The following is a 24,760-nucleotide window of genomic DNA, read 5'->3' on the forward strand; positions in this document are numbered from 1 at the left end:
TCCCTTCTCCCCCAGCGTCTCCAGTGAGTATGAAATATAGATAAATTCAAGAATTGTCAGGGTCATGTAGACAACCTATAGCTCAAAGAACTTTTGCACTGAAAGGGACCCAAGGGAGAACTGCCTCTAATTTCTCTATCAAGAGGATCATCCAAAAACAGGGCACTAGTCATTTGATATTAGATATTATGCTGAAGCTTCAACCTCCCTTTGCCCAGACCAAGTCTTCTCTAGCTAAAACATTCTCAGTTTCTTTAGCCACATTTTGTATCACATGATTGGCACCCTCCTAATCAATGTGCTCACCCTCCTAGTGACAGTTTCCATTATTTTAATATCCTTCTGAAAATGTGGTGCTCCACTTCCCTTCCCACTCTTTTTTTATGAGGCAACCAAAAGGAGTCTTCCACTGTGATGCCTCTTTCATCTCCTCTAGACAATTAAACCAAATAGTTCTTTTTAAATTTTTTAAAGATGTATTTATTTATTTGGGAGAGAGAGAGAGAGATTCAGAGAGCGAGCATGAGCAGGAGGGGCAGAGGGAGAGAGAATCTTGAGCACACTCCACACTGAGCCCAACACAGGGCTCAATCTCACAACCCTGAGATCATGACCTGAGCCGAAACCAAGAGTCGGACATTCAACCAACTGCCCCACCCAGGTACCGCTAAACCAAATATTTCTAAAGGCCACTCCTCATTCCATTATTTCAAAATTTATGGGATGACTCTGTGGTTAACTATAATTCCAGTTCTTTAATGACTTTTTAAATTTCAACTTGATTCCTCTTCAGCTTCTGAGTATCCAAAAAAAAAAAATTTTTTTATAGTCTCTTGTTATCAAATATACTATTCTATGTCAAAATTCTACTTTATTCAACAAATCTTAGAAAAGAGTATGCTTACTAACAGTATAAATCAATTTTTAAAAATAACAGCTTTCCCACCAACTTTGGCACTATTTGATTTATTATTTCTAGGAGAATATGAGTCATTAGGACAAAGAAGAGGCCCTATTTTAAAGGAAAAGTCAAGCCTTTTAAGATGCAAGCTTTACCAATAAAATCATTAAGTTATGTTCATGAATGAGATGTTACTTTTATTTTCCCAAAGTGTTCCAATCCAAAGAATATGGACTATGAACATTCTTAACAGATTACAACATTTGAGAGCTTTCTCCTACATTGTTAGTATCTTCACATAGCTATCTTATTGAAATATTCAGGATTCCAATTATTTTTAAAAATTATTTTAAGGTAATCTAACTCAAATAATTTCTTCAAAGTAACACATAACTTTACCTTAAGAAAAGGAACTAGGTGAGGCTGAGGTGAAGACTTGAGTTCAACATACAGTTGTCTAGTAAATTCTTCAGCTTCAATTTTTCCATCCTGAGAACGGCAGAAAGAAAAATACTTTCAGGTTTACAAATACTTTAAAAGAGGAAAGGCATGTAACTCATGATTGATGTAAGGAGGTAAAAGACCTACCTGTACTGTGAAAACTATAATTGAAGAGGACACAAATAAATAGAACCATATACTGTGTTCATGCACTGGAAGAATTAATACTGTTCAAGTGTCTATACTACCCAAAGCAATCTACAGTTTCAGTGCAATCCTTATCAAAACACCACCAACAGCATTTTTCACAGAATTAGAACAAATAATCCTAAAATTTGTGTGGAACCACAAAAGACCCCGAACAGCCAAAGCAATCTTGACAAAGAACAAAGATGGAGGTATCACAATCCCAGATTTTAAATTCTATTACAAAGCTATAGTAATCAAAACAGTATGGTACTGACACAAAAAAAGACACAGAGATCAATGGAACAGAATAGAGAGCTAAGAAATAAACCCACAATTATATGGTCAATTAATCTACGACAAAGAAGGCAAGAATATACCATGGGGAAAAGATAGTCTCTTCAATAAATGGTGTTGGGAAAACTGGACAGCTATATGCAAAAGAATGAAACTGGACCACTTTCTTAAATAACATACCCAAAAATAAACTCAAAATGGATTAAAGACCTAAATGTGAGACTCAAAACTATAAAGGTCCCAGAAGAAAATATAGGTGCTAACCCCTGAATATTAGCCTTAGCAATATTTTTCTGGATATGCCTTCTTAGGCAAAGGAAATAAAAGCAAAAATAAATTACTGAGGCTATATCAAACTGAAAAGCTTTTGCAGAGTAAAGGAAACCATCAACAAAACAAAAAGGCAACATACTGAATAGGGAGAAGATATTCGCAAATGTCATATCTGATAAGGGGTTAAGATCCAAAATATACAAAGAATTCACAGAATTCAATGGCCAAAAATAATCTGATTAAAAATAGACTGAGGGGGCGCCTGGGTGGCTCAGTCATTAAGCGTCTGCCTTCAGCTCAGGTCATGATCCCAGGGTTCTGGGATCGAGCTCCACATGGGGCTCCCTGCTCCGCGGGAAGCCTGCTTCTCCATCTCCACTCCCCCTGCTTGTGTTCCCTCTCTCGCTGTGTCTCTGTCAAATAAATAAAATCTTAAAAAAAAAAAATAGACTGAGGACCTGAATAGACATTTTTCCAAAGAAGACTTAGGATGGCCAACAGACACATGAAAAGATGCTCAACATCACTAATCATCAGGGAAATGAAAATAAAAACCACAATGATATATTACCTCACACCAGTCAAAATGGCTAATATCAAAAGGACAAGAAATTACAAGTGTTGGCAAGGATGTAGGGAAAGGAAACCCTTGTGGACTGTTGGTAGGAATAGAAATTGGTGTAGTCACTGTGGAAAACAGTATGAAGGTTTCTCAAAAATTTTTAAATTGAACATACAATCCAGTAATTCCACTTCTGGGTATTTACCCAAAGAAAACAAAAACACTAATTTGTAAAGATATTTGCACTCCTATGTTTACTGCAGCACTGTTTACAATAGCCAAGACATGAAAGCAACGTAAGCGTCCATTAATAGAGGACTAAAGAAGATGTGGTATACGCATACAATGGAATATTACTCAGCCATAAAATAGAATGAGATCTTGCCATTCACAACATGGATGGACTTAGAGGGTTTTATGCTAACTGAAATAAATCAGAGAAAGACAAATACTGTAAGATTTCATATATATATATATGGAATTTATTTTTTTTTAAAGATTTCAGTCTTTTTTTTTTTCTTTAAAGATTTTATCTATCTATCTGACAGAGAGAGACACCGCGAGAGAGGGAACACAAGCAGGGGGAGTGGGAGAGGGAGAAGCAGGCTTCCCGCAGAGCAGGGAGCCAGATGCGGGGCTCAATCCCAGAACCTGGGGACTACGACCCAAGCCGAAGGCAGACGCTTAATGACTGAGCCACCCAGGCGCCCCTATATATGGAATTTTTAAAAAATACAAAAAAACAGAAACAGATACAACACAGAGAACAAACTGGGGCGGGGGGGGGGATGGGCAAAATAGGTGAGTGGTTAAAGAAGGGCAAACTTCCAGTTATAAAATAAGAAAATCAAAGGGATAAAAAGTACAGTGTAGGAAATACAGCCAATAATATTGCAGTAACTTTTTATAGTGACAGATGGTAACTATACTAATGCTGTATTTTGTAATGTTTATAATTGCCAAATCACTATGTTCTACACCTGAAGTAATACAATATCTATGTTAACTATACTTCAATCAAAAATTAAAAATTTAAGTTAATTGAAATTTTTAAGAATGCTTGAAAGTTAAAAACTTGCTTATAGGATTTATAATTTTAAATATCTAAAATAGTTTTCCCAAGTGGGAAACTAGCCATTTCAAATGTGCTCTATTTCTAACAACTATAGGTAGCATAAAAAACAGTAGTAAAGAAAATATTTTAGTATTTATAAATTATACTTGTTTTCCTGTGCAATATTTGAAATATACACATTTTCTGCTGGGAAAAAGTGACCATTTTTATACAAAAAATACACAAAATGCTCATTATATGGTCAGAGAAATCTGTATATTTCAGTAGCTCAAAAAATCCAAAATTGTATTTGTCTATTATACCCTCAGCATATTTCTTAAGCATATAATATGCAATTTTTGTTAATTTCCACCTTCATCTGCTTTAATATATCTAAGCAATTCACCTGAAAGAGGATACAAAACCTGAATGATGTATAATTTAATAGCTAAAAAACACAGCATCTTGGAACTTGGGAACTCCAAGATCATCACATTTATTACTCTTCTCATCTTATAGAAAAGAAAACTAAAACTTAAAATTAACTTACTTCCACAGGTTACAAAGTATGCTGTTTGAACTTACAAGAACTGAATTTCATTATTTGTTGATAGCCTGGCTTTCTGGCATTCGCAATTCTAGTAACAATTTTTTATTTGACCAAAGAGTCAACTTTCTCTCCAAGGCCTTTTATTTTTTTTAAGATTTATTTATTTGTTTTAGAGCGAGAAAGAGTGCATGCAGGGGTGGAGGGGCAGAGGGAGACAGACTCCTCAAGCAGACTACCTGCTAAGCATGGAGCCTGACACGGGGCTTGATTCCAAAGCCCTGAGATCATGACCTGAGCCAAAATCAAGAGTCGGACACTCAACCAATTGAGCCACCCAGGCACCCCTCCCCAAGGCCCTTTTTAAGCTAAGGCATACAGAAAGTAATATAATGGATTTACTTGTTTCAGATTTATTATCATTACAAATTAAAAAACAAAAGCTTATCCTGCTTCTCCCTCTCCCACTCCCCCTGCTTGTTGTCCCTCTCTGTGTCTCTCTTTGTCAAATAAATAAATAAAATCTTTAAAAAAAAATAAATAAATAAAAAACAAAAGCTTATCAAAAAAATCCATCTAAAATAAACCTCATTTAAAGATAAGTCCCATTTAAAACATGTTCTACAAATTCTTACAGAATTTAAGCTTTCATAATACTAACTTACCAAAAGTTGTTCCACCAGTTTCTTCACATTCTGCCCCATTTCTGGAGACTGTGATCCACTACATGCTAGTTTTATTAACATTGCAAGGAAGTTCTTACATTTCTTCACATTTTCTAGCATCGCCTACAGGGGGAAATATAAACACAAATGTTAGCTGGAAAACAGAATTCAAGAAAATTTCTAAAGAGCTGTATTCATGTAAGATGGAAGTGGGAGCTTACCGGAGAAAGACTCGTCTGAACAGCTGCTGAGTTCTCTGTGTTGAGACTGGGCTCATTTGAGGGGGCAGCTGATGCTCCCAAACTTGAAGGCTTCAGGGTAGTTACGGAATTCAACGGCTTTACAGGAGTAACTGTGACAACATTGGCTGGCACAGCTACAGACTGAAATTAGAAGTAATGCACATTTAGATATGTATTACTATGAACTGTATCACAGCAGGTGCCTCGTTTCACACTTATCAGACTACACATGGATCTTGACATCTTTGCTTTCATGTTATGTTCTACTAGTCTAAGGCATCAGAACACTGTTGTAAGAGCTCTGGACTTCAGTAGATCTGGGTTTCATTCTCATCTACCTACTTACTTTATTATTATTTTTTTTTATGTTCAATGAGCCAACGTATCTACCTACCTACTTTTCACTGACACCTACTGAGTGTTGACTTCAAGCAAGTTACTTAACCTTGCTAATACTTTGATTCTCGTCTGTAAAAAAACAAGGACAGAAATGGTACCTCCCTACTCTCCTAGGTTTGTTTGTGAAAAACAGTACCAAGTGCATGGTCCTCAAAACACATTATTAATACTTCTCTAAAAAGAATTTGAAATAGTAAGTTTTTATATGAAAATATAGAATATCCTATTCCGTAATTTTCTGCTTTTTCTTAAGTATAAAGCAGAGAGATCTACTGATCATCTTATACTCAGATAAGCTGCTTTTATCTAGACTCTTAGATTAAGCATAATGAATATTACAAACTGTGATAGCTTATTTTCACACTGAAAAGAATTTTGGTTATGTCTTCCACCTTCTATTGAAATGAGGTGTGATTATAGCACCACCCGCAGGATAAAAAGTTTAATACAAGAAATCACAAGTCAGGCAATAATTTAGACAACTCAGATAAAGCAAAAATCTTATTTTAAAACAAACACAAAGTTACAGAACATGAGTCAAGTTTGAGGGTGATGGGAGAGACAACAGTATTTACAACTGACTCAGAAAACTGAACACTGCACCATCATTTTAATTTAAATATTTGTATTCCAGAGGTATACAACACAAAAAGGTCAGGTTGCAATCACCTTCAAGAAAATTTCCTTTGGTAAAAGTCAAAATAAGTGAATTCAAACGTACACCAAAATTTCCCACTTTAGAAAGACTGGAGCATATATTAGACGAAGCATGCTTTAAGGGTAAAAATGGGGAAAAAATTTAAAACATGATTAATGGTGAAGAGACTAGAATGATGAAATGTTAAGCAAAAAAGGTAAAAATAACTGCACCTAATTTAGTGAAATATTATTAAAGTAGATCTCAAGGCAACAATGAAAATGAGTCACCTTCCTATTCCTAGCCTTAGTTCTGCTCTCCAAGGACAACTACTGTGCAGTTTCTCTGAATCCTTTTGGAGACTGTCTAATAAACTTTTTCAGCTTAATCTACAGTAATTAAATACCCTTTCTTCAGTGAGTCTATATTTATACTCTGCCATTAACTCCTTATGCTATTATTTAAAGAAAGCATAATCTATAACTTTAGCTAGTGATTATGATTACCCTTCTGGACTAATGGGAAGGGTTCCTCTCCCTTATGAAGCAAAATAAGAGCCAATGAAATGCGAGCTCAGGAAAAGCATCCTATTTTTTGTGAACATTTACGGCATTTCTACTTTCCTTGTTAATATTTTATAGCCTCTAGTACAAAATCTGTCCTTCACAACTCTAATATAGCTACTAGCTGTACCTTACCAGATACCTGCACCTTCCAGGCCAATTCTTCCTCCTAAGAGGCACAAGGAGGTACACAATCCCAGTCTTACTCTACCTACATAATCCCACTGCAGTAATGGGTGGACCATCTTAAACTCAATCATAACTCCTGATATTGAAGCCCAGCCCATTCTATTTCCATGCTTTGCAAGACCATACTGGCACTGATTATGAATGTCTGGGGGCATGACCTAGAAGCTGGCAGCCTAGTAAAGTATCAGAACAGCCTGCAGAGGGCACAGGTGAAGTGCAAACTCAGGCAATACTCAATGAAGATGGAATTCCATCCTCCAAGATTCAGTGTAAGCTGTATCAAGAAACTCTATGGTACTATGTCTCCAATAGGACAAATACATGAAAACCAAGGAGTAGAGGAGCAGAGGGATGAATGGAACCACTTATCATCACTCCCAAAGACGCAATGGGGGACCCTGTGCTTCCCATTTCTACCCACAGGGGACACACTTTCACCAGAGAACACAGCAAGAGTTCCCATAAGCTAGACACCATGGCTGCCTCCTGGGTACTTCAGGTTCCTAGTGTCTAAGGAACAGCAGTAAAGAATCATTATCATGGCAGCAATAATTGACCTGACATCTGGAATAGGTAGGGTTGCTATTACACAATAGAGACTGAGGAAGAATATGTGTGGTGAATCCAGGTGATCCACTTAAGCGCCTGCTGGTGTTTCTTTGTCCAGTTGTTATGATACCATGTCTCAAGAGAGCATGGTGAGTAGGACCTCAGATCGCTCAGGGATGAAGGTCTGGTCACACCACCAGTTAAGTTACCAAGACCAGCAGAGTTATTAATCGAGAATGGAGAGAATCTAGAATGAAGAGGAGAGTCAAGGAGGGAGATGATGAGTATCAGCAACAGTGGTGAAGACTGCAGTTCATCCTAGTAACCTCCTCTTCTTTGTTTCCCCAAGGAAGAAACCCACTGGAATTCCAAAAGCTCTGGTCTTTAACATATTTAAGGAAGTAGCTCCCAGTGACACCAGGAGTAAACTGTGATATACCATTACAAGGAAATCTGTTTTGTCCCAGCTGTGGGGAATGCTATTATATAGCCCACAGATGTCAGTTCTTTCAGGATTTGTCTCAACTACAAAGAATTACCCTGCCCAACAGCACAACTTCCTTGTGGAGTTGACGTCCAGTGACTTATCCCAGAGGAGGAATTAAGGCCCAGCTGACCAATGCTGGCACACAGTAGAACAACTCTGACAGGCCATATTTCCTCCAATGTTCTCCACCCAGTTGGCAGAGGCTTTACTGGGCCTGCATCTAGTTCAAAGTCTTATTCTCCTTCCCTTCCACAGATATCGATAATTTTTTTTTTTTTAAAGATTTTATTTATTTATTTGACAGAGAGAGACACAGCGAGAGAGGGAACACAAGCAGGGGGAGTGGGAGAGGGAGAAGCAGACCCCCTGCCGAGCAGGGAGCCCGATACGGGACTCGATCCAGGGACTCCAGGATCATGACCTGAGCCGGAGGCAGTCGCTCAACCAACTGAGCCACCCAGGCGCCCCCACAGATATCGATAATTAATAAATACCTCCTATGTCAAAATTCTGTCCTGACAACTGCTTCTAGACCCTCTGACACATGGCTATTAGATGCATTTGTATTAATTTATTACATGCAAGTAAAACTGATATTCCAAGATCATACACGATGTTTATCTTGTGTTTTCCACAGCTCCAACCGTTCCCACTTTGATAAGTGTCACCAAATATCACTGAATTGCTTTCTTCAAGGTCACATGGTCATTGTGGCAACTTATACCTCTGGCAGAAAATAGCTAAATGAGAAAGAAAGGTGAGAGAAAAACCAGTGCATGCATGGACAGAAGTCAGTCACAACTTACTTGTACTGAGGAAGGCTTTGGAACAGTGGTTACAACAGTAGTTCCTATTTGTGCCAATTTTTTAACAGGTGCCACTGCCACTTTCTTAATTAACTGTGAACTAGAATTCTGGGGGGGAGGGGGGAGGGAGGAGAGATAATAGAGTCATCAGCATTAGTAATTTTAAATCAGTCAGTACTACTGTAAACATTAAACATTAAAACACTTCACCATAGCAAACTTCTTTGTTATAACTGGCTTTAAAACCTTAGAGATTTTAAGCACGTTTTCCACTATGAACCTAACTGGTCAACTGGCCAACTGACACCCACTTCGTTTTCCTAAGGAGGCAACTGATTTAACAAATAAATATTACAGTATTTTAGCATTAAAATCTTGAACTTTACTCTTTGGCTCATAGAGAAAATAAATGGATTCTTATTTAACATCTAATTATAAACAAAAATCTGCTAACCTATCTTCTCAACTCACAGCAGTTACATAAAGCAAATTGGAAAGGAAAGGAGAAGCTGTCATTGAAAGATACAGTAACAGAGAAAATGGTCGAGAACCTAGAACCAAATACTAGGAAAGCACAAAATGGGGGCTGGTGGGGGAGCGGACAGAACTGGCAGCAAATATTACCACAGAATACTATGCAATCCTTCATTAGGATGAGCCTGACTCATCAAGAAAATGTTATACCATTCAGCATTTTTTATTTTACCAGAGAAAGATGCCATTAAGAAAATTTTTTTATTGTATTTTTTATTGTATTTTTTCTTTTTCTTGTTGTAAAAAAAAAAATTTTTTTAACCTCTGGCACACAAGATAAATTTTAGTTAGTTACCTGGAAAAATTATCAGGTATGTAAAATTAACCATTTTCTAACAACACCAACTAATGAAATATTACAGATTTCTGAATTTCTTAAAAGTCAGTCCTGTAAGGTATGTATAAAAATGAACACCATAAACTGTAGTGTTAATATTTTATACCACAAATTAAAATTGAAACAGAATGATTATTTTCTTTCCATTTAGAGATACAAATAGCCCTTTGAACATTCCCTTGAGGACTATAAAATCTTTGAGTATGAAGAAAAATCATTAGTATTTTAGCAAATACCAAATGACAAAACCAAACACCTTAATTAACATGTTCAAGGAAAATGGCTTAATTCAAAAAGTTGAGCAGAATCATCTATTATTCTTATTGACAAATACACACACATTTATAGGAAGAAAATAGCTGGAAAATTAAGGAGGATTAAAAAAACTAATAATAAAAAAATTAAAAAATAAAAAAAAAAACTAAGGTATATTACCGGCATTGTACAGATTTTGACTGTATGAGTATTCGTTGGTACAGCTGGCCTTGAAGTTATGTTAGTAGTGGTCTCTGCTCTTGTCACAGCTTGCTGAGGAGATACCAACATCAACTGGCCACTGTTACTTTTGATCAAAACTGTTCCTAGAGTTAGAAGAAAGCAAAATATGACTTCTAAGCTAATAAATGAAACAATCATGTATTTTGTGTTCTGACCATTTCTTTCAACACTGTAAAATGCTCTGAATAAGTGATTAATACATACTGAATTCCATGTATACTAATTATTATGCTACTTAAAAGGAGCCAAAACACTTTTCCTTCATGACATCAAACTATAGAACTACAGTAAGATGGTAATGGAACCAGATTACACAACGTAACCGATGGAATAAATTGGAGAATTCCAAAATAGACCCATGCAGATATGTTATATCAAATTCTCCTAGGAGGCACTGCAGATTAGTGAGGAAAAGAGCAACTATTTGATAAATAAGGCTGTGTCAATTAGTTATCTATATGGAAAAGATTACAAGTTTCACACCACACAGAAAACCCCAAGGGCATTAAGAGTATAAAGGTAAAAAGTAAAACCTTTTAAACTCTTAGATAATGTAGAAAATTATCTTTCTGAACTTGGAATAGGGAAGAATTTCTTTTTTTTTTTTTAAAGATTTTATTTATTTATTTGAGAGAGAGAGAATGAAAGAGAGCACATGAGAGGGGGAGGGTCAGAGGGAGAAGCAGACTCCCTGCCGAGCAGGGAGCCCGATGCGGGACTCGATCCCAGGACTCCAGGATCATGACCTGAGCCGAAGGCAGTCGCTTAACCAACTGAGCCACCCAGGCACCCGGGAAGAATTTCTTAAAATAAGTCTGATGCATTAAAGTATATTAAAAAAAATTTTTTTTTTGTTTAGCAAAAGACACCATCAGGTAAAAACTAAACGACAAAATGGGAGAAAATTTTAGTTCACATACGTTCAAAGGACAAATATCCAAAATGCACAAAAGAAACACAAATGGCAATGATAAGGAAAAGTAAATTAAGACCACAGTGAGATATCACTTTATATATATATACCTAGACAGACAAAAATTAAGAAGTCCAATGACAATATTAAGTGTTAGAGAGATGTGCAGCAACAGGAACTTTAACATCTTGATGATAGTAATATAATTTGGTACAAGTGCTTTGTTCAACTTTACATGATTGTGCCAAACTGATTCCCATTTGCACACTCTTTAACCCAGTATTTCTAATCTAAAGAAATTCTTGTCCATGTCAGTAGGAGGCACAAACAAGAATATTCATAGCTGAAGTTCCATTTCCAGAAAGGGAGCATGAAGAGCTCAACAAACCTGCTCCCCAGCAAAGGAAGCATAACTGGTGAAAATTATTTTTAAAAACAACTATTTAAAGTCTTTGGAAATTGTGTGAAGGCATACAGAAAATGACTTCACCATTATTAATGAGGATTTACTAAAACTCAGTAAGCACAGCAAGAAACAGTGGCATCTCAATCATGACTCACTCCCTTTCCCTTCTCAGATCAGGCAGTGTGGCCAACAAAGGCCCTCTCTCTCTCCCTCCCAAGCTCCCAGTTGAGGGCTATGGTATCTCTCTGGGAGGAGCAGGCCACCAGCATTTCTGATCTCCCCCACAATGAGCTGCATACAGCAGAGGACAAATTTGAGACAAGTGCATCCAGAGGTTTCTAGGCTTCTTTTACTCATCCCTACTCATAAAGGGAAGGTTCTACTTCAGGGATGGCACACTAAAAGTATCTGGACCCCACTCTCCCTCACCCCAGTTCTTTTGTAGGATGGAGGTTCCATGCTGGAAGAAGTAAGTAGATAAGACCAGATGGTGGTAGCCCAGTACCCCACTCCTAAAGCAGGGATACTGCCCACAAAGAAGCATTCCACAGTCCTGATCCCCACTCCAAATATCTCTATAGGGAAGCTGACTTTATTTTATTTTTTTTTAAAAGATTTTATTTATTTATTTGACAGAGAGAGAGATAGCGAGAGCAGGAACACAAGCAGGGGGAATGGGAGAGGGAGAAGCAGGCTTCTTGCCGAGCAGGGAGCCCGATGTGGGACTCGATCCCAGGACCCTGGGATCATGACCTGAGCCGAAGGCAGATGCTTAACGACTGAGCGACCCAGGTGCCCGCTGACTTTATTTCAACACAGTGTGGGGAAGCTCAAAGGTAACAGCACTCTCAAATACAACAAAAACAATTAAAAGAAGGATGGTAGCTTCATGACAGATACAAGCTAGGCCATAGGCCTAGCTCTAGTTTATCAGAGAAAACCAGAAATAAAAACAACTAAGAAGGGCTCTCTTGATGTCAGAACAAACCTCAAATATTAAAAGTAGCCTAAATTTAATTGGATCAGACTATGGAACAAGTTGGGCCCTATGGCATTGTTGAAAACAATAGGGTAAATGGCTGGCAAAGGTAGAGCCTAATACCTGGGTATGATACCAAGAGACACACAGCTTAACAGAGAAATCAGAGAAAGAGAAAGTCAAGGAGAGCCCTGTCATCTCAGGGTGGCTGAGCTTATGCCCATGGTTGTGCCCTCTGAGAAGCAACATCAAAGGCTTCCCACTGTGGGGAAAAATAGACTTCACTAGAATAAACCAGTCAGACATTTAAAAAAAAAAAAAAAAGCAAACAATAATACACTCAAGGGAACAGGGGGCAGAATCCAGAGTTGCTGCAATATATTAAATTTTTTAAAGATTTTATTTATTTATTCATTTACTTGAAGGGGGGCAGAAGGAGAGAGAGAAGCAGACTCCCTGTTGAGCAGGGAGTCCAATGCAGGGCTCGACCCCAGGACCCTGAGATCGTGACCTGAGCCAAAGGCAGATGCTTAACCAACTGAGCCACCTAGGGACCCCAACATACTAGTTTTGAATAACAAGTTACACAACATGCAAAGAAAAAGAAAAGTATGACACACAGGAAAAAAGGCAGGCAAGAAAAACCACCTATGAGAAGGACTGGCTGTCAGATCTAGTAACAAAAACTTCAAAGTAAACATTATAAATATGTTCAAAAGACTAAAGGAGACCATGCTTAAACAAGTGAAGGAAGGTATGATGATATCATCAAATAGAGAAAGATAGATATTATTAAAGGAAAAAAAAACAACTTCGGTAGTTAAAAAAAAATACAGTAACAAAAAAATCCACTAGAGGGGCTCAACAGTGAAACTGAATGAGTAGAAGATCAGTGAACTTGAAGATAGATGAATGGAGATTATTAAATCCAAAGAATGGAGAGAAAAAAGAATGAAGAAAAATGAACACAGCCTCGGAGAAATGTGTACCACTGAAAGGCACAGCAACATAGGCATAATGTGAGTACCAGAGAGGGAGGACAAGAGAAACAGAAAGAGAGATAAAGAAACAGAAAAATATTCAAAGAAATAATGGCTGACAACTCCCCAAATTTGAGGAAGAATAATCTAGATGTCCAAATAGTTCAACAAACTCTAATACATTGAAAGAGATCCACACCAAGACACTTCAAAATAAAAGTGTTTGACTATTAAAAGAAAATCTTGAGAACAGCAAGAGAAAAATGACTCCTTATTTACAAGAGATCCTCAACAGGATTAACAGCTGACCTCTCATCAAAAACAATGGAGGCCAGGGGCACCTGGGTGGCTCAGTCGTTAAGCGTCTGCCTTCGGCTCAGGTCATGATCCCAGGGTCCTGGGATCGAGCCCCGCATCAGGCTCCCTGCTCAGCCGGAAGCCTGCTTCTCCCTCTCCCAATCCCCCTGCTTGTGTTCCTTCTCTTGCTGTCTCTCTCTCTGTCAAATAAATAAATAAAATCTTAAAAAAAACAAAAAAAAAAACAATGGAGGCCAGAAGGCAGTGAAATGACATATTCCACTTGCTGAAAGCAAAAAAAAAAAAAATCAACCAACAATCAGATATTCATTAAAAATATCTTTCAAAATTGAAGGCAAAATAAAGACATTCCCAGATAGGGGTGCCTGGCTCAGTCGGTTAAGCGTCTGCCTTTGGCTCGGGTCAGGATCCCAGAACCCTGGGATTGAGCCCCATTTTGGGCTCTCTGCTCAGTGGGGAGACTACTTCTCCCTCTCCCCCTCCCCTCTTTTTCTCTCTGTCAAATAAATAAATAAAATCTTAAAAAAAAAAAAAAAAAAAGACACTCCCAGAATAAAACTGAGTGGACTGGTTGACTAGCAGACACACCATATAAGAAATACTAAATAAAGTTGTCCAGGCTCAAAACAACTGATCCCAGGAGTAATTCAAATTCACATGAAAATGAAAAAGGGCACTGGGAAAGGTGATTACATAATTTGACAATATAAGTAAATGCCTATTAATTCTGCTTCTCTTAATTTTTGTAAAGAAATTGTGTAGAAAAATATGTATATAATTATGTTTTTGGACCCATAACATAAAAATGTAATATATTTGTGAATAACAGCAGAAAGGAAGTGGATGGGGGGCACCTGGTTGGCTCAGTTGTTAAGCGTCTGCCTTCGGCTCAGGTCATGATCCCAGGGTCCTGGGATCGAGCCCCGCATCGGGCTCCCTGCTCAGCCAGGAGCCTGCTTCTCCCTCTCCCACTCCCCCTGCTTGTGTTCCCTCTCTAGCTGTCTCTCTCTCTGTGTCAAATAAATCTTAAAAAAAAAAAGAAAGGAAGTGGATGGGACTAAAGTTGTATCACACTAAGGAAATGACTTTGGTTGAAAACAAATGAAGAAAACCAGAAACGGTAACTCACAGAGTAATAAAACAAATGCTACAAATATGTCCTGTGCTCCTTTCTTCTGTCAGTTTCTTTAAAAAACAAAAAGTTACATAAGGTAATAATTATAACAAGGTATTTGTTGGGTTTCTAACATATCTAGATGCAATATGTAGAGCAATAATAGTACAAAATAAAAAAGGGGGAGGAAAATGAGCTAAATAGAAACGTTTCTATATCTCACCCAACTAAGTTATTATAAATGTGAAATAAATTCTTACTAGAATTTATTAGATATATATACAACATATACTAGATATATTTTGTAACCTCTAGAACCACTAAATATATATATTGAAAAATTATAAAGAAAACAAAGTGTCACACTAGAAAATATTCACTTAGTGCAAAAGAAAGCAGGAAAAAGGAATACAGGAACAAAAATGAGAGGATATATAGAAACAAAAATAAATGGCAGACCTAAACCTAACTATAGAAATAACATTACATGTTAACAGATTAAATAATCCAATCAAAAGGCAAAGTGTCAAACCAGACCAAAAAAAGATAAGGTCCAACTATATGCTGCCTACAGGAGACACACTTCAGACTCAAATATAAAACAAAGTTGAAAGTAAATGGCATATCATACAACAGCAACCATAAGAAAGCTAGAGTGGCCATACTTATATCAGACAAAATAGTCTAAAAGTGTTACTAGAGATAAAGAGGTGGCATATTATAATTGATAAAACACCCAGTGATCAGGAATATTGACAATTATAAACATTTTTGCAACAACAAACAGCCCAAAATACATGAAGCAAAAGCTGACATAAAGGAAGGGAAAAACAGAAATGCAACGATAATAGTTGAAAGACTTAAATACCCCATTTTCAACAAAGGATAGACAACTATATAGAAGATCAACAAGGAAATCAAATACTTCAAAAATACTATAAACCAAACAAATCTAAAACACACCTATAGAATATTCTACCCAATAACAGCATTCTCCTTTAGTGCACATGGAACATTCTCAGTATAGACCACATGCTAGGACATAGAACAAGCCCCAGTAAATTTTAAAAGACTGAACTCATACAATGTATAGTCTCTAACTACACTGGAATGAAATTTGAAATCAACAACAAAAAGAAATTGGGGGAACTCAGAAATATTTAGAAATTAATTACTCCTAAGTAGTCATTTGTCAATGAAGAAATCACAAGGGAAATTGGAAAATACCTTGAAATGAGTGAAAATGAAGACATAATAAACCAAAATTTATGGCATGCAGATAAAGCAGTGCTTAGAGGGACATTTATAGTCACAAATGGCAGTATTTAAAAAGGATGGCTCAGTAAGTTAAGCATCCCAACTCTTGATTTTGGCTCAGGTCATGATCTCAGGGTCACGAGATCCATCGAGCCCTGTGTTGGGCTCTGTGCTGGGTGTGGAGCCTGCTTAAGATCCTCTCTCTCCCTCTCCCTCTGCCCCTCCCCCCACCCCCATTCCTCCCTCTCTCTCTTAAAAAGGAAGATTCAAGGGGCAACTGGGTGGCTCAGTCAGTCTTACTCTTGATCTTAGCTCAGGTCTTGATCTCAAGGTCGTGAGTATAAGCTCCACTGGGTGTGGAGCCTACTTAAAAAAAAAGGAAGATTCAAATCAATAACTTAAACTTCTGTCTTAAGATACTGGGGGAAAAAAGCAAAATAAAAACTAAAGCAAGCAGATGAAAGAAATTAATAAAGATTAGAGCAGAGGTAAATAGAGAGTATAAAAACAATTGAGAAAAAGAAAAACAAAAATGGGTTCTGGGAAAAGACCAACAAAATTTAAAAACCTTTACCAGACTGACTAAGAAAAAATAAGAGAAGGCTCAAACTACTAAAACCAGGAATGAAAGAAGGGACATTACTACTACTTTATAGAAAGAAGGATAATAAGGGAATAATACTATGAATAATTGTAAACCAATAAATTAGATGACTTACATGAAATGGACAAATTCTTTTTTTTTTTTTTTTAAGATTTTATTTATTTGAGAGAGAATGAGAGACAGAGAGTATGAGAGGGAGGAGGGTCAGAGGGAGAAGCAGACTCCCTGCTGAGCAGGGAGCCTGCTTCTCCGTCTCCCTCTGCCTCTCCCTGCCACTTGTGCTCTCTCTCTCTCTCTCAAATAAATAAAATCTTGGAAAGAAAAGAAAAGAAAGGAAAGGAAAAGAAGAAAAAAAAGAGGCAACCTGAAGAGGGCTCTAACAAATGAATTTAATTACTAATCAAAAAAAAGTATCCACAAGATAAGCCCAGGTCCACATGGCTTCACTGGTGAATTCTACCAAACATCCAAGGAAAAATTAATACTAATCATTCACAAACTCTTCCAAAAAATAGAAGGAAACATGTATCAACCCATTCTGTAAGGTCAGTGGTACCCTGATACAAAAACCACATAAAGACATCAAAAAAAACTAGAGACCAATACGCCTTATAAATATAGATGCAGAAAGTCCCAACAAAGTACTAGCAAAGTGAATACAGCAGCACAAAAAAGTGTTATACTCCATCAAGTAATATTTATCTCAGTGTGAAAGGCTGGTCTAACATACAAACATTACTGTAAAAAAGCATATCAATATAGGACAAAAACCCCAGGATCATCTCAACAGAAGCAGAAAAAGCATCTGACAAAACCTAACGCCCCTTTTTTCATGATGAAAACACTCAAAATAGGAATAAAAGCAAACTTCCTCAACCTGGTAAAAGAGATCTACAAAAAACTCACACCTAACATCACATTTAATGGTGAAAGACTAAATGCTTTCCCCTTAAGATGAGGAATAAGACAAAGATACCTGTGATGAGAAATGAGACAAGAATGCCTGCAATCACTACTTCTATTCAACACTGTACTGAGTTCTAACCAGGGTAATTAAGCAAGAAAATGAAATAAAAGGCATCCAAAGAAAGCAGTAAAACCATCTATTCACAGATAATACGATCTTCTATGTAGAAATCCTAACAAATCCACAAAAAAAACTATTAAAACTAATAAAGTTCAGTTTGGAGGCAGGATACAGAATCAATGTATAAAAATCAGCTGTATTTTTATACATTTGCAATGAATGACTAAATTCATGACAAAGAAAACAATGCCACTGACAATAGCACCAAAAATAATAATATACTGATAAATTAAACAAAATAAGTACAACACCAGTACTCTAGAAACTACAAAATGCTTTTGAAAGAAATTAAAGATCTAAATAAATGGAAAGACACCCCGTATTTGTGGATTGAGAGACTTAATACCTACTTTCCAAGATCATTAACAGGATTAAATGAGGTAATACTTTCAAGCAGGCTTTTGAATTTTAAAGTTATCAATAGTAATAACTGTTATTAATACCAAAAGGTTCACAATCCAAACTTTTCTTCAACTAAATACTCAAAACTTCAGTAGGAAGTAATATTAGAATAGTTGAAGACAATACTGAGAATAAAATAACAAGAGCTCATCTAAAGTCAATGCTCTTCTAACTGAAGTGTTTATCTATCCCAAAGGCCCAGTTCTAATGAGCAACAACCTAGTGAAAAGGACTTATAAACATATAAAGGAAACTGAACAGTAGTCTCTTTTCTGAAAACCAGCTACCAAGTCTCTTTGAATCAAATCCTGATAAATTTGACTCATTTTCCAATCATAAAAGGATAACCAGTTTGCCTACTTATCCTACAGACATGTTGAAAGAAAGTAAACATACATTAGGTTACAGAGCACCTTTCCTCTAAAAATATTGTTAAAGTGTAAAGTGGTCCTGTGCTCATTCTCTATCTGGTATATAATTTAACATACTACTCTACTCATCTGACCAGTGAACTGCTATGTCCTAAGATGACTTTCCTATTTTGTCTTGGCTACAAGTTGATCTGGATGGTGGCTGTGATTGCCCAACTTCCTAGCGTTGGTAAATACTGACCCTGAAAGGATAGCAGACCACACAAATCTAAGAGCCAGAAAAACTTCAGAATTCACCTATTATAATTTAGTATCTATACATAATTGCCTGACTGGTGACCTTCTAGTCTCTACTGAAATAAGTCTAGGGTTTTAAAAAAAAAAAAAAAAAAAAGATGAAATTTAATAAAGTTAATAGAATTTCTGGGTTTTTTGTTTTTTTTTTTTTAAGATTTTATTTATTTGACAGAGAGAGACACAGCGAGAGAGGGAACACAAGCAGAGGGAGGGGAGAGGGAGAAGCAGGCTTCCCGCCGAGCAGGGAGCCCGATGCGGGGCTCGATCCCAGGACCCCGGGATCATGACCTGAGCCGAAGGCAGACACTTAACGACTGAGCCACCCAGGCGCCCCTAAATTTCATCTTTTAAAAGTAGGATCATATGTTTTCAGGTGGTTTTACCTTTTTAACTTGCCATATTTGTTTTTACACATGTCTTAGTTTACAAAAATAATATTGTTGTAGAAAAATTAAGCCCAGAATAACCCAAGGAAATTCTCAAAATCTCTTTAATTTCCAGGAGACGTACTGTGTCTATTTACCACTGTATCCATGGTAATGAGCATAAAACCTAGTATACAGTTAGCACTGAAATGTGTGAGTAGGTTAAAAAATACAGAACTTTAAAATACTTGTATTTCCTTGATCCAGAAATTCCAAAATTCTTGGAATTTGTTATCTGTCCCAAGAAAATAAGACACACATCACAATCTAAATATAAAAACATTCTGTTTACTTTTATTTATAAGTAATCTTTTTAAACAAAAAGGCATAAGCAACCTAAATGAATAGAGAAAAGATTAAATAATGGGTTATGCACCCATTAAAATTAAACTTTTGAGGTTAGAACATACAAAATTGTCACTATATAATAATAAGTGGAAAAGAAGGATATAGAAATTAAATAATAGAATCCCAATTATGTAAAAAAGAAAAAAAGAAAATAAAGGAAGCATCCACAAATTTTCTTCCCCAAAGAAACTAAACTTTGGGGGGAGTGAAATGTTCTCCATATCTTGGAGTGGTGGCTATATCTTTGTCAAATTTTTCAAAACTTATTGTAAATGGTTTCCTTTTTAAAATAAATATACATGTAAAGAACTGTAACTCCATAAAGTTTATATAAAAAAGGAAACTAAAAGATATACTCAAAACATCTGCGGTGATTTTTCTGTACTTTCCAAATTTTGAATAACAGACATAAAAAAGTGGGGGCACAAAGACATTGAGGTTATTTCAAAATCCATCCTTTGAAATTATAATAAAATCTTTTAAAAAATAAATTATAGTGAATTTGGTGGATGCCAATATACATTAGATAAATAGCAACCAGAGTACCTATAGCCCAATGCTATACAGGTACCTTAAATATTTAGGGCATGCCTGTTATGCAACTCTGTATTCCACACAAATGTTGTTCTTTAGAGTTCTGTGACATGTAGACCTATATTCTTAGTTAACCCATATGATACTTCTATGAAGAAGGTATGATCCCATTTTAGACATAAGAAAACTGACACTGAGGATGAGGTTAATAAACTTGCCCCAAATCACAGACTTATTAAGTGGTAGAGCTGGGATTCAAATCCAGGTCTGTTGATTCCAAGGCCAATGTTCTGCCCTTTATTGCTACACTTCACTGCTTTCCACAAGAGGCTAACCCACCAAGCCCCTTGTTATCTATAAATCTGATTAGCACACCTAGTCCTTACTCTGAACTAAACTTGCCCTGAACTAATAAACCTTCCCAGCTACTCTATATTATATACTTACTTTACTTCACAAACTAACAAGAGCCCTCTGAGGCATAGTTATTCAGTAAGTAACAAATCTATATAACATTATCATCCACCCACATTTCTCTACATTTGAAGTCTATCTCTCTCCACTCAATTATAGGACTCATCTACTCTTACTGTTAATGAAAGTCAAGTCTGGAAAATTACTTATTAGATTTCATAGGTAGATTTTTATTTTATTTTTTAATTTTTTTTAAGATGGTATTTATTTATTTGACAGAGAGAGAGCACAAGCAGGGGGAGCAGCAGGCAGAGGGACAGGGAGAAGCAGGCTCCCCACTGAGCAGAGAGGACCCTGGGATCATGACCCCAGCCGAAGGCAGACACTTAACTGACTGAGCCACCCAGGCACCCCCATAGCTAGCTTTTAAAAATTAAGTATTAACATTGTTGATTATGCATTTTAATGATCTTTTGCGGATAAAATTTGGTAATCCTATGAAAAGATTACCTTTTGAAACAACAATTCCACTTCTAGCAATTTATCCTATAAAAAACACATTTACAAAACGGCACAAAAATACACAAAGATGTTTATTATAGCATCATTTGTAATAAAAGAAAGTAGTGCAAACAATATCAATATCTACGAATAGCAAAGTGGTCAAAACATGATGGTACATTGATACAGTGGACTAGTTAGCAATTTAAAAAATGAGGAAGATTTATAGTTACTAACATGAAAAGGATAACACTGTTAATAGCAATACTCTGGTGAAGGGGGTATATTACATTTCAGTAATGCTTTTTTTCTTTTACATGAGCACATGCATTTTTGTAAGCAGAATGAGCAAAGAAATTAAAAATAAAATGCACTGGTATGTGTAATGGTCCTTGGAATCCCTTAGGGGCTACAGCCCTATTTTCCTCTTCTCTCTCCACATATACTAATGTGTGCATTCAAATACTCTGGTGCCCTCTCTGAGCAAGTAACTTACTAGGTTCTGGGTAATAAAGTCAGTGACAGAGTCCCTACCCTCATGCAATGCCCTTTTGATAAAGCCAGGGTGGAAACAAGAACCGCTAGTTTATCCAGGAACTGGTTCAGGAATTTGAGAAAAGGTCCAAATCCTATGCCATGCCTGAGCATGAAAGAGTTGATGAAGAAAGACCTGAACCATTTTACAATTAACTTTCACAGACTTCTGTACAGTATGACCATCAAGCAGAAGTTACCAGTTTTTGACATAGCAGAAGCAACCAAATCCTTGATCATTATTCTCAAACAAGTGATAGAAGAGACAAAGAATACCAAAAACAGAAAGAAGCGCAGTCTGGCCCCAAATCCCACATGTTCATAAAAGAGAAGACCGAGAAGATCAAAGAGATTACCAAAAACATTCAACAGAGTAATTTTCAGAGCTTTGCTATAGCTTCTTTCATTTCCTCACAATTCTGCCCCTTTTTATTTCCAGCCCCTGCTCCCTAGAAAAACCTGTGGTGCATATTTATACTTTTAAAAACCACTTCTTTTCATTGAGGAAATTCTGAAGTAAACAGAAATCCAGTAATTATTATCTTGGCAAAAGAAAAGGTGACTTCTATGTGATTTAAACATCCCTGCGTAATCAATTACTAATCCTCAGGATATAAAAGAAATGGTACAAGACTTATAATTTTTTTTAAAGTTACTTTAATCAGTGTTTCCATTTTATTCCTCAACTACTGGTTATCTTATTGTGCACCAATGAGAGCACAAAGGTTAGTATGGTCTTCTGCCACCTATCAGTTGAAATATTCCCAAAAGCCGTTCTTCAAAGTACCTCCCCACCTCCCCTGTAACTAACAATTCCTAAAGGCAATTTATCTCCTCTCCTGTAAGTTTTTCCACGGTCAATAACCTAAAATGTTTTAGTGTGGTGCACACCTACCTGTGGTCCTGGTTTGCAGCTGTACAGCTCTGGCAAGTTTCAGTTTTGGTTTCTTTGTATACAAAAGATTAGGCTCTAAAATTCTATGTCACCGTTTAGCCCTGATGCTCAATGAGGCAAATCCTACGCACACAGTAAGTGGTAAGCATGGTATTGCGTAAAGAGTAAACAGACCTGGATTCAAATTCCCTGACACCTGTGAGGTGTCTGGCATTGGGCAAGTTATTTAACTTTAGAGACCTTTCCTTATTTCCTTATTCTCTACCTATTATGACCAACAAAAGAATATAAATAATATAAAGGCACAGTATGCCTTCGATTTGTGATGAGTTCCCACTTACCAAGTTTTTACTCTTGATAGTTTCTGTATTTTAATACTTTTTTGATTGTTTCTAAACAATCTTCACTGACTAGACAGGAATTTAGTTTTTAACAAATTAGGAGGTGATTTCATTCAAAAACATTCATAACTACTTTGTAAGGATATGCAGGATGACAATTTAGAACTGGCAGAAAATGTATCCAGCGGTATACACAGCACAGCGCTAAGTGTATGTATCTCCTGTACCATACAAAACTGAAAGAGAACTTCAGCAAAAGTAAAGAACATTATCTTTCCACAATGTTCATGATTAAACAGAACATTAGCTACAAAAGAGCCTCTGTCATTTTGCCAGGGGATACTAAAATCTTGAATCCAATGCTTCACTTCTTTACCACCTTTGCAGGTCTGAGTTCCAATTACTGCTAAGCAAAATAAATAGAAGACGATATAATTAAGAGTAGAATTCACTCCAAAGAATGTGATATGTGCTTTTTTCCCCAATGAAATTCTAAGACTTTCAGTTGAGGAAAGAAAGAAGGTAGAACACTCAAATTTACAATATGCTGAATGATCAAAAAGCAAAATCTTTGCATAAATCATGAAACACAGCCCAAACATGTAAACCCTCGGATAAAAAGTAGTCACAGACTTATTAACTGTAGCATCACACGCTGCTGCAAAAATAACAATCCCATGCCTCGGATCTGTCAACTCTGGCACTGCTCCCTATAAGAGGTATTCTTCTACTGAAAATTACAATCATCACACATCTAAAGATGGTGGAGGAAGCAGCATTATTCATTTCTGGTACTAGAAAAGCAGTGAACTTATTTTAGCTTGCTTATATTTAAAATTCTCTTTCGGCCTTAACACACGAGAACTTATTAAATAAACTTTTAAAAAAAATATAGCTATCTAAACGTGTGGATATATAAATTGGTCTCTTCTCCACATAAAAATAAAAACTTTAGCTATATTCTACTTTCTCCCTCCTAGGAGCCAGTGCCTCAAAGGCTCTCTAAATATACTGCTCCAGCGTTTACTGTGTCACTTGGGTGAAGAAATTCTTTCCTTAAATATGGAAAGAACTATGCAGTAATGATTCAAAGAGGCTAATTAATTGTAAAGCCAAATCACTGCCCTGCAAAGTCGATTACGACAGGTTCTCTTAGCTGAGTTTTTTAGAGCTACCAGCAAGAAGGCACAATCCGGAGCTGCGACGTTTCCCGTGTCGCCGCTGGCTGGACCGATGGGTAAGCTAGAAAAGGTGATCGACATACCTGGAGGAAGCTGCAAATTAGCAGGCAACTGGATTGTTGTGGTGTTGGGGGCTTTCACAGCGACTATCTGAGGAGCAGGCAGCGGGGGGCCGCTGCTGAGTTTAGGAAGAGCACTGACAGGAGCCACTTTGGTCACCAGGGTCCCCACGGGGGACCGCAGGGGCTGGGACACCGTGGACTCCACGCAGACACTGACAGGAGCCTTAGTCACGGCGCCCAAGGCCACCGGGGTGCTCTCCACACGGACAGGCACAGTCCCAGCGGGGGCCATCGTCACGGTCCCGGAGGCGCTCACACCGGCGGGGGGGGCGGCGCCGGCCGGTTCCGTGAGGCCCGCGGGCATCCCCAGGTGGATCAGCGGCAGCTGCGACGCTGCCGTTCCGGGAGCAGAGGCGAGGGGAGGCTTGACAAGCGGCAGCCGACTCCAGAGCAGTTCCGGCTCCACAGCATCGCTAGGGAGAGGCGCAGGGGCCGCGACACAGAAGTCAGGGACGGGCGCCGGCTGCACACTGAGACCCGCGCGTCCCGGACCTCCCTCTGGTCCGTGCGGCCCCGGCTGCAGCGACACCGGCTCGGCCGCTCGCCGCTTCCTTAGCGGCGCTCACACGT

General features: G+C 37.4%; 1 protein-coding gene across 2 annotated transcripts in view; it reads right to left on the reverse strand.

Annotated features, from left to right (window-relative positions):
• The window catches only part of TAF4B (TATA-box binding protein associated factor 4b), a 122,167-nt gene extending 97,673 nt beyond the window's left edge, over nucleotides 1-24,494 (reverse strand). For both annotated transcript variants that reach the window (XM_021686269.1, XM_021686268.1), the window contains exons 1-6: nucleotides 24,152-24,494; nucleotides 10,105-10,250; nucleotides 8,799-8,906; nucleotides 5,148-5,309; nucleotides 4,927-5,049; nucleotides 1,301-1,390 (exon numbers count right to left, since the gene is read on the reverse strand). In XM_021686269.1, coding sequence (XP_021541944.1) covers nucleotides 1,301-1,390; nucleotides 4,927-5,049; nucleotides 5,148-5,309; nucleotides 8,799-8,906; nucleotides 10,105-10,250; nucleotides 24,152-24,494 — 972 coding nt within the window. The remainder of the gene's footprint in view (nucleotides 1-1,300; nucleotides 1,391-4,926; nucleotides 5,050-5,147; nucleotides 5,310-8,798; nucleotides 8,907-10,104; nucleotides 10,251-24,151) is intronic.
• Nucleotides 24,495-24,760: the final 266 nt, after the last annotated feature.

The sequence above is a fragment of the Neomonachus schauinslandi genome, chromosome 14, assembly GCF_002201575.2.
Source record: "Neomonachus schauinslandi chromosome 14, ASM220157v2, whole genome shotgun sequence".
Lineage (NCBI taxonomy): Eukaryota > Metazoa > Chordata > Mammalia > Carnivora > Phocidae > Neomonachus > Neomonachus schauinslandi.